The 11,646-nt window shown below is 41.0% G+C and overlaps 1 protein-coding gene across 1 annotated transcript in view; it reads right to left on the reverse strand.

Moving 5' to 3' along the window:
* FRMD3 (FERM domain containing 3) overlaps positions 1-11,646 on the reverse strand; it is a 359,195-nt gene that overhangs the window by 104,736 nt on the left and 242,813 nt on the right. Inside the window, exon 5 of the mRNA XM_030887907.2 lies at positions 396-503. Coding sequence (XP_030743767.1) covers positions 396-503 — 108 coding nt within the window. The remainder of the gene's footprint in view (positions 1-395; positions 504-11,646) is intronic.

Below are 11,646 nucleotides of genomic sequence, written 5' to 3' on the forward strand. Positions count from 1 at the left end.
TCCTTCCTTCCTTCCTTCCTTCCTTCCTTCCTTCCTTCCTTCCTTCCTTCCATGTGCCCATGCAGTCCCACAGGCAATGGTCTGAGCTTAAAACAGAAATACCTCCCACCCTTTCAGAGCTTTGGAAAACCCACAATCCGGACACTTTCAGAGAGACCTTGAGCTCTACTGACAGAGGCCGCTTGGGACAAATGCCTCAGCCTAATCTCCCCCCAGGACTCACTGGTTTGGGAGGGCTGGAAAGTAGGGCCTCTGTTGCTAAGCTACCCAGTCCTACCTGCTATCAAATGGGCAGGATATGCACAAGTGGAGAAAGAAGGAGGGCTCACAGCCACCAAGGCTCTACAGACACCTCTTGGCAGCCCAGGGCAACAGAAGGGATGGGCAAGCCCAGGCCATACTCACCTTGAATGATACAGGCCCCCAGGTAGGCTGCATCCGAAAAGGAACACAGTAGTCGACCATGGAAAATATCTCTTTTAATTTGCAGGTACAAAAGATACCTGTAATACAGAAGGAGAGAGAGTCGCCTTCAATTTAGGCTGGAGCATGGCAGACGTGGAAAGACTGCTCGTGGGTCATCTACTACGTGACTCACCAGGGCCCTACTGAGACACGCTACATCCTCCAGAAGACCAGGAGAGAAAACCTGAGAGAAGCCTTCTGAATGTGGAAAATCTGAACTGACCACGATATAAGCAGTTCTTGCCAGCCCCTAAGGCTGGATCGTTGCTGCCGATGAGCCCATGCTACGTCATAGCAGCCCTGTTGTTCAGGGTAGAATTGCCCCTGTGAATTTTCAAGACCAACTCCGGTTTTTTTTTTTTTTCTCTCTCAAGACTAACTCTTTAGAGGAGTAGAAAGCCTTGTCTCTATCTCTCAGAGGAATTAGTGGTTTCTAACTGCAGACCTTGCAGGTAGCAGCTCAACACGTAAGCACTGAGCTACCTGAGCTCCTTAAAGCTGGAAAGGTTTGGCCTTGTCCAAAATGGACACACAAGTACAGGGCTGAAGCACAGAGCCAGGGCCCAGAGAACTGTACTCGCTCCCACATGGTGAGTCATGGTCACCTCCATGACCACCTGCCTCACAGGCCCATTTGCCCCGATGCTTTAAAAGTCTGCCTAAAAAGGAGGACCCAGAAGACTGATCCAGTCAATCCTGTACCAAGACCACCTCATGTTTTTACAATAATAATGTTTAAAAGACTAGCCTAGTCATTTCTCAGAGGCAGGCTCACATTAGCCCATCTTGGAAAAAAAAAGTTTTATTGCATATACTTCACCTATCATACAATTTAATCATTTGATTACATTAAGAAGATTTGTGCAGTCATCACCACAATCTATTTCAGGACATTTTCTTCTTGTACTCGGTGTTGTTGGCTTCCCATTCCCCCATCCCCCCTGCAGGCCCCTTCCAGTTACTGTCTCTACAGACCTACTTATCCTGGATTTCAGATGCAGAAAACCAGACAAAATACAATCAGGAAGCAAACAAACAAAATTTTAAAACTTTGCCACCATGACTAGACAAAAAATAGAAAAACCTCAATTAAAAAAGCAGGAAGTATTAAAAACTGAGACAACTTTAAAATGAGTCAAAAGGGGGATCCAGTGAGGAGGTATTACATTTTAACCTGAGTGCCGCTGCCATAATCGACTTTGCAATGCTCTCTGTCTGTCTGTCTGCCACATCCCTCAACTGTGTTCAGAGGGGATTTCCCCGAGGCTTATCCATGTGGGGACTGTGCAAATGGATTTTGGACATTAATCTGTCTTCAGCAGACTTGACCCTGAGGCCAGAAAGCCCATGTATTCATGACGACAACTATCATAGGAGTCTCTGGGTGGTGCAAATGATTAACACAACACGCCATCCACAGAGAGGTTGGAGGTTTGCATTGGCAGAGGTGCCTCAAAAGAAATGTCTGGTGTTCTCTTTCCCAAACAGCAGCCATTGAAAGTCCTGTGGGCACAGTTCTACTCTGGCACATATGAAGTTGCTATGAACCACAATCAACTCGGCAGCAATGGCACAGCGTGCATCTGTTTAGAGCCTCTGACTGGGCTGTGGTAGCAAGCTCAGACAGGTGCAGAGGCCAGGCAAGCTTGTTAATGAGTGGAATTGGGTTGGTAGAAGGAGTTGAGGAGGAAGAATGAAAAATAGCTGCTCCTTACAAAGGGGTCAGGCACTAGGCATATCCAACCCACGTGGCCATGCTGAAATCGACCAAACATCCCCAACTTTGTCTTTCTTTCTTTCTTTCTTTCTTTCTTTCTTTCTTTCTTTCTTTCTTTCTTTCTTTCTTTCAGAAAATAAGGAACATTGTGTTTCTATAGGAAATTCTTTGCATTTTATATGTTGCAACAAATTCTTTGTATCAACATACAGAGGCACCCCAAAAAGTATATGTGGGGAGACTTCCAGCAAGACAGCTGAATCGGCAGCCAGGTTATCTAGACTTCCTGTAAAAAAGACAGGAAAGACCAAGTGAAGTTGATGAAGATGATCATCCTGGAACTCTGAGCTGCAGAGAAAGGGCTAGAGAGGTGGTTTGACCCCAACTACGAGAAGAAACTACAGAAACAGGAACCAGGACACAGAAGGGACATTGCTCGTGAGCCTTTGCCTTGTAGCGTCCTGACCAGGCATTTGAAAAATGCGCTTCACTCCAGCAGGGCCGCGTAACAGAGGACAGCGACCAGAAAGGTGTGAACTCTCCCTCTGTTCCTCCGGTGCTTCTAGTGACCAGGGTGTGGCCAGCTCACACCCTCACCCTCCCGACAGCTGGTGATTATAAATTATTATTATTTTCATATCTCACATCGACCGCTGTGTCCCTTCCCCTGTGGTTTTCGCTGTATGTCGATCATTTAGGCACCAGGATGTGCAACATTTCATGCCTACAGTTTATCATTTCCAACTAAAGTAATCTTGCCAATGTATTCAGGTTCTTTCTGTTTTCTTTTAGAATCTCACAGACACCAATCCTACTTTTTTTTTCATGTTTTTAAGGGAAGGCATATCACAATTTCAGTAACTGTGACCAGTGTCCAAATACATTTGATTGTCACTCACCTTTGTTAGGAGGGGCATGCAGCAACATCCACATTTTACAAGCAAAGGAATGGGAATCAGAATTGGTGAATACCTTGCTAAGTTACTGCAAGACGCTCCAACCCACACAACACAGGGGTCGGTGTTCCCAGAACTGGTTCATTGCATGCCACCTGCAGGTGCTGAAGGGGCAATATCTTGCCCGGCTTTGATTTCAAAAATCTTATCTCACCCCTTCCTTATGGTATGTTCTGTCTTAAGCACCAGGATACATGGAGAGCCAAATGACATGCTCTCTCTCTGGTTCCAATGTCATATGGAAAGCTGTGCAGGGGATAAAAGCAGCCCTACTACATTTCCTGTTTAGAGGTTGGTGTACAGTTTGTAAGTGAGTCAAAAGTACACTTGGGAGATAAGAACTCAGACTAGTTCCCTTGACCAATGCCTCTCAACTATAACAATCACTTGGACATCTGGAGATCTTGTTAAAATGTGGATTCTGATGCAGTGGGTCTGGGGTAAGGCATGTGGCTCCATATTTCTAATCAGCTCCCAGGGGATCCTGAACCCCACGTCCCTGGGCCACATAATAAGTAATAGAGGTTCTAAGTCAGTGGTTCTCACTGTACATTACCTGGGGGTGAAACCACCGATGTCATGGGCCCTCGGTAAAACAAAACAAAACAAAACCCACTTGCTATTGCTTCCAACTAATAGCAAGCATGGGACCTCCCTAGCCCCAATTAAATAGGATTTGGGTCCATGTAAAACTTTTAAACACATGCATTGTGGCATTATTCATAATAGCTAAAAAATGGAAATGACCCAAATGTCCATCAATGTAATAAGTCAATATATAAAAAAAGGAATAAAGTTCTTATACATGGATGAACCTTGAAAATAGTATGCAAAGTGAAAAACTCAGACACAAATGGCCATATAGTGCATGATCCTATTTATATGAAATGCCTGGAAGATGCACAATCCAGAGAAACAGAGTGCCAGTGGTAGCCAGAGGATGGAAAGGAGGAGGTAATAGAGACATGACTACTAATGGATATGGGGGTGATAACAATATTCTAAAGTTAGATGTTGGTGATAGTGGCACAACGTTGTCAACATAATAAAACCCACTAAGTTGTAAAGTTTAGCAGATAGATTTTAGTGTGTGTGAATCAAATCTCAATAAAATGAGAACAATTTTCATTTCAGGTGAATAGTGCAGTCTGTGTTGGTTTTGATTTATTCGCGAGGCAGTTATTCCATATTGGATGCACCTAATCTGAAGCCCATCTTTTAGTGGTGCTTCAGTGATAATTTTTGCCTTCTGTGCAGGAGATCCAGGTTGGAACTAGCGGGCCTCATGTGCAGCCTCGATTTGGTTTTCACTGGAGGCTCACATATTCACAATGTAGAATAAGTTTCAGGGACCTTCCAGAGTAAAACAAAGAGGGAGAACGGCATGTGGATCTACTGAAAAAACAGCCAATGAAAACCTAAAATTCACAATGGTCTAATCTGCAACCAATCATGGCACAGGATGGCACAGGACTGACAGTGTTTCATTCAATGGGGCACTATGAGTTGGGACCAATTCCATGGCAGCTAACACCAATGACATTCAGATGCCCACCTGGTTGGCTTCTACAAAGGACACAACTCCCGCAGGCTTTGGATGCTGTTACTTAACACAAGAGATATGAGGGGTGATTTTAAACTGTGAGACAAGTAGTTTTTATATGTAGAAAGCTTAAAACTATGCAGAGCACCTCTGCTTTGGGCTGGTGGTTCCAGCATCCACACTGCCCTTCAAGTGGCATCCAGGCTGACTAAGCCTCTGCCAGGTCCTGCCTTTGGTCATTGATGGAGGAGTCTGTGTTTCGCTGCATTTTAATTCCATGGAATCTCTCATTGCAGCCAAGTCACTGAGACTACAGAATGGACTGTGTGATGGATCAGAGGCCACTGCTAACATATTTATATTTGTAACAACAATCCTTCTGAAACTGGCTTTCCTTGTAACTTCCTACGCAGAGGATGATGGAGAAGGAAATACATCCCCTGCCTCCCCTTTTAACAATGGGTAAATGCCAATATCTGCCAAAATAAACTGACCAATGCCTTGCCTCTCAAAATTTCCCATGCATAATCACCTGGAGGGCTTGTAAATATGTAGATTTCTGGGAACGCCCCCAGAGTTTCTGAAGCAAATGATCTTGTGCAATTGTGGAGAATCCGTACCTATAATTCATTCCCAGGTGAAGCTATTGCTCGTGGTCACTTTGAGACCCATATCCCTAGACCACTCACTAAACCTCAGTCACACAGGACCTTGAATGCTCCTTTTGAAGGCCTGTAAACTGTAAGGCCCAGTGCCATCAGATTTCTTTTCTATTTGCTGAACATGTACATTGACCAGAAAAGCATTTCGATGAGTTTAGAACTGAAAAAATAATTTCAGACAACAATTTGCTTCGGAATGAGAGATGTGTTTCTAATATCATAACCCAGAGACTGGTTTGAGGAACGCTTCCTGAGGGGGACAAAAATCAGCTTTCGAAATACCCTAGCTTTGGTTCTTTTCGTGTTCATGGAGAGTCGGGGATTACTGTGGATCCAGTATACTGCACGGAGCCTTACAAAGGACATCAGAGTCAGGGTCTTGTTTAAAGACAACAGCAATAGACTCATCTTTTTTAGTATCACTCCTGTATGAAAGTGGGAGTAACAGAAACACAGGAGGATCTGGGGTGGGGGTGGGGTGCGGGGTATTGTGCCACTATTAATGATTTTGCATCTCTGGCAATGATGAATTTAAAACTGATTTTTACTAATAATAAGGAAAAACAACATACTCTGGATTACATTCACCTATATGCAGATTCACACAGGTACCAGAAATCTAAAGAATTATAAGATCACTATTTAAAGGGAGAGATGAAAAAGTAGGAGGAATGATTTCAAATGGTTGCGTGCTGTTGAAAACATTTTACTGTGATATGGGTGAGAATTGATGATGCAAATTGGCTTTCACATGACCGTTCATAGACGTTTGGGTTGTGACGCTGATTATCTTCCCCGCAATGTCGCAGCACCCTCCCTGCTCCCTCCGTGTGGCCACAATGTCCATGTGTCCTTCCTTCAGACCGCTTGCTGCCTTCTCAGCTTTGTTCCTTGGCTAATGCTGCCCTTATGATGCGGTATAGTGGCATGTCCCTAGTGTTACTGTTCTAGAGACATGTCCATTATTTGCCTAAAAGTTGAACCACAGGGTGAATAGTTCCATTTCAGGTTTGTAAGGTATTTGAAGGCCAGAGAGTTGGGGATTAACAGATTAGTCAGTCTCTTCTTTTTAATGATTTTGAGTTTTGTTCCACATTCTTCTCTCACTTAACCCAGTGCCTCCTCCTATTGTGTGATCCCTTCCAGAGCTGCCAGCGTGGTAGCTGGGTATCAGCTAGCTCTTCCTACCCCAGGGTCATGGAGACCAGGGTTCACATGGTTCATTAGCCCTCTGGAATAAGTGTTTCCTTGTAGCTTTGATTTTCATCACTCTTCTTTGCTCCCGGCAGGGAGAGATCAATAGTTGTACCTTAGATGGCAGCTCACAAGATTTTAAGAGACCAGTATACAGAACATTGTCTTTAAGGACTGCCCTTAACAATTGACATTGACGTCAAGACTATGGTTCTGAGGCCCCTGGTTCAGAGACTTATTCCCTTAAGGTGTTTGGTCATGGTTGAGACGTTTTCAGAACTCTGACCTCTATATGCTTATTCATGGATATATTTGTAGCACATGTAAATAAATATGTAGTAATGTATATCCTCTGCCATATATATCTATGGCATGTACGTCTGTATGTATATGTGTGTGTACAAGTATGTATATCCATAGGTGTGTAGTCACATTCATTTTCCCATATCTGTTCATCTTGAGTATCAATGTATTCACTCACACTCATTGAAAAAATCAAACTCACTGCTGTCAATTCCAACTCACAGCGACCCTACAGGACAGAGTAGAACTGCCCCTGGGCGTTGCCAAGGCTGTTTATATTCACAGGAGCAGAGAGCTTTGTCATTCTTCCATGAAGTGGTTTCAAACTGCTCACCTTGTGGTTAGTAGCCCAATATGCAATCCACTACACCACCACTCATTGTAATATTGTTATTACTATTATTGCAGGCGTGGATATATAATACAGTATTTGCTTTTGTTGTCTTTAACTCTTGAGTTCTACCCAGTGTTTCCCTTTGTGTAGGTCATTTTTATTTTAAAATATTTTATTAGGGGCTCATACAACTCCTATCACAATCTGTGTAGGTCATTTTGAGGTTGACCTCCCCTTACTATATACTGTCTTCCCCTTAGCCCAGTGGTTCTCAACCTTCCTAATGCCACAACCCTTTAATACAGTTCCTCATGTTGTGGTGACCCCCCCAATCATACAATTATTTTTGTAGCTACTTTATATAACTGTAATTTTGCTACTGTTATGAATCATAAGGTAAATATCTGCTTTGCAAGATGTATTTTCATTGTAAGTAAATTGAACATAATTCAAGCATAATGATTAATCACAAAACAATATATAATTATATATTGTGAAATATTTTTTTCTAATGACAAATAAATGAAATTTTGTCTTGAAGCATGGTGTAGCATGGGTAACAGTCTTCACGCTGGGTACTCATATGTGGGTATATCTGCATGTGGGCGGACCCACCTGGAGATGGATAGAGGAGCGGTGTCTTGGTTCCTAAGATCATTGGAAATAAGTGTTTTCCGATGGTCTTAGGCGACCCCTGTGAAAGGGTCATTCAACTCCCAAAGGAGTTGCGACCTACAGGTTGAGAACCACTGCCTTAACCCAAGTTAATATGTGTATATTTTCTAGTTAGCATTTTACCACCTTCCCTACCACACCTGGTAACATTTACAGAATGTTTCTTTGTCTGTATGTCCACCTTTCCTTGGCTTTTTACACTCGTGGGCTCATAAAAGCTTTGCCCTTTTGTGATTGACTGATTTCACTCAGCATAACAGTCTCTAGATTCATCCATGTTTTGAGGGGTTTTTTTGTAGATTGATTATTATTCCATTGTGTGTACGTAGCATAGTTTGTTTATCCATTCATCTGCTGATAGGCACTTAGAGTTCTCGCCATCTCTTTACTGTGATGAATAATGCTGCAGTGAACATGGTGTGTATGTATCTTTTCGTGTTGTGGCTACTATCTCTTGAGGGTATGTAATTAAATTGGGATTTTTTTAATGATATTGCATTTCTAGTTCCAATTTTGTTCAAGAAGCATGCGATCACTTTCCACAGTGGTTATACCGTTTTCCTGTCCCAGGAGCTCCCTCCACACTTTCCCTAGCCTTGGCTCTTTCCTATTTTTAAAAAATCTTTTCTCTTCATTCTGGGGTGAGATGATATTTCATTATTGTTTTGATATATAGCTCTTTAATGGCTAATGATCATAAGATTCTTTCATGTGTTTGTTAGCCACCTGAATGTCTTCTTTAGTGAAGTGTCCATTCACGTTCTCTGCCCATTTTAAAAATTAGAGTGTTTGAAGGTTTGTTGTTGAGGATATGTTTGAGTTTTTGGTAAATTTCTATGAATCTATGAATGTAAGTCATGATCTAGTTACTTGTTTTTAAAGATGTTGTTGAATTGTATTGACTAGGACTTGGTTGAGAATTTAGTGTGACAGGCTTCCTTCATAAAATGAGGTTGAAGGAGCCATGAGAGGAGCACTGTGTCTCGTGTCATGTATCTGTCTAGGACAGTACGCAAACATCTGTCCTCGTTGATTCTCATAAACTGCTTCCTTACTGCAAATGGTAAGGAGTTTGTGGGAGTAACTGCAAACGGTAAGGAGTTTGTGGGAGTAGCTGCAAACAGTGTTTCCCCGGTAGTATGTAAACAAGCAGTATGGGCCGAGATACGGAACTCACTCTCAAGGCTATGAGAAATTCAGGCGTGGGAATAGCAAATTTGTCTGGGAACACTGCCAGTATTTAGTACTCAAAAATAAAGCACTGCGGGCTGTCAAGGCTGCAGTTTGTACCGTGTCTGTCTGTGTCTATTTTGTGCTGCAGTCCTGTATTTTCTCGGTGTGTGTGTGTATGTCTGTTTGGTTCCACGTTCATTCTCCCTGCTCAAGAAACCGCGGCATCAGAGGTTGGTGGTATTCCATATTTTCTCTATATTCTGAAATGGAATAAATAGAGTTGGTGTCAGCTCTCTTTTCAATGTCTGGAAGCATTTATCCATTAAGCTGCCTGGACATTATTTTATAAGCTGTTCAACTTATTTTGGGGGTGTTGTGTCAGTTCACGTTTTCTAGCTCACATGTTATTAGTTTGGGTAGGTACTGTACTTCTAGAAATGTGTCCATGTCTTTTAAGGTTTTTCATATCTGTTGTAGTACAGTTTTCATAGTTTCTGTGATGCTTTGCCCCATCTCACCCTTCCCTGCACCCTCAATTGGTTCTGTTGGGGGACTACCTATTTCCTTTGATAATGTTATTTGTATCTTCTTTGCTTATGTTACATTTACCAGTGGTTTGTTGATTTTATCAATTCTTCCAAAGAATCAACTTCTCATTTTGATTCCCTCTATTGCTTTTCTGTTTCATTCATTTCATTTCCACTGAAATTTTTATTATTTCCTTCCTTCTGGTGACTGTAGACCTATTTTGCTGTTCTTTTTCTAATTGTTGGAAATGGTTTTTCGCATTTATTTTTATTCTTTCTTCTTTTTTGCTGCGTGTTTTATTGCTATAAAATGTCAACCCACACTGCTTTTACTGTGCTTTTGTATATTGTACTTTCATTCATATTTGGTCCAAGGACTTTTTAAAAAATCATTTTATTAGGGGCTCATACAACTCTTACCACAATCCATACAATCCAAGGAATTTTTAGCTATACTTTTTTGTTTCTTCTACTACCCAGTAGTTTTTAAGCAAGGTGTTATTCAGTCTCCATGCATTTGATTGCTGATTTCTAATTTTATGGTATTGTGGTCTGAGATAATGCTTTCTAGCATTTTGGTGTTTTTGAAGACTAGCTTTGTGGCATAATGAAATGAATGATCTCTTCTGGAAAGTGTTCCATGTGCACTAGGCAAAAGTATGTGTGTTATGGTTGGGTGGAGGGTTCTGTATATGTCTATAGGGCATAGTTGGTGAACTGTGTTGAAGAGATATTCAATATCTTTGTTGAGTTTATTTCTAGTTGTTCTCTCCTTCATTGAAGGTGGCATGTTAAAGTCTACTCTGTGTATATAAATCTGTTTAATTCTGTTTTGGTTCAATTTATGTATTTTGAGGTTCTTTCATTGGATGAGTAGGTAATTATTATGATTAAATCTTCTGAGTAGATTGACCATTTAATCATTATTTACTGACCTTCCTTGTCTCTTTTGATGATTTTTGTCTTAATTACTATCGTATCAGAAACGCTTGCTCTTATATGGATGCCACTTTTTAGAAATGTTTTTCCTTCTTTGATATTTATGTTATCTTGTTCTTTGTGTCTAAGCTGTTTCTTCTACTACAGCCAGCATATCGATGGTCCTGCTTTCTTACCCATTCTGCTCCTGCCTTTCTCTCCCCTGGTGCCTTTAATCTCCCTACAGTCAGTGTAATTATGCAGAGGTATGCCCTCACTGCTATCATTTTGCTGTGTTTTCTCATGTGGTGCCGACACATAGTTTCTTAGTTTCATATGTTTTTTCTGTGCTGTGCATTTTGCTTAAAGAATTTCTTATAATTTCTTTTGTTGCATTAGTGTTTACTGAATCTTTATGGTTTACTTTTTGGAGAAGGTTTATTAATTTTCTTTGTAGCTACTCTGTAATTTATTATCTTCTCAAGTTTAAAACAATCTGTTCTATCGTGATATTGACTTTTTTTTCCATTTGCAAATTCTGTAACCACACCATTTTGCCCCTTTTGGGCATGTGTTTATAGTTGACATCATTTACAAATTGATGTGTCCGGTTCGTTGTTTTCAGTTCTAAAGGGATATCTTACTTTTGATACTCATATCTGGGGTGATTTCTGGGTGATGGCGTCATGTGTTCTTAATTTCCAGTGTTGACTGCTTTTGTGAGTTCTCTATCGGAAAAACTCCCTTCAGCATTTCTTGCAAGCATGGTCTGTTTTCTTTGTTTTTAGATCCTTTAATTTATATTTATCTGGAAATATTCTAACTTTTGCCATCTTATTTGGAGGTAAATTTGTTGTTATTATTTGCTGGAACTTTCCTTTTCATTTTTTCTTGTTTATATGCCATTGTCTTCTTTCCTGCATGTATTCTGCAAAGAAATTAAGACAGTCTAGTTGGTTCACCTCTATAATAACTTTTTGCTTTTGGAAATTATTCTTTGATTTTTGAAAATGTTTTCATTGTCTTGGTGATTTTCCTTTGGGGGTCTATACTTTCTGGGGCTCACTGAACTTGAGTGCATATCTTTTCAGCTTTTATGATATTTGGGGAGTTTTCTTCAAATAGTCTTTTGAGAATTTTCTCTGTGCTTGTGATGTTTGTTTTGTTTCATTATTTTGG

Source organism: Echinops telfairi, unplaced genomic scaffold (assembly GCF_000313985.2).
Source record: "Echinops telfairi isolate 266 unplaced genomic scaffold, ASM31398v2 ScPeMD7_7429;HRSCAF=8467, whole genome shotgun sequence".
Taxonomy (NCBI): domain Eukaryota; kingdom Metazoa; phylum Chordata; class Mammalia; order Afrosoricida; family Tenrecidae; genus Echinops; species Echinops telfairi.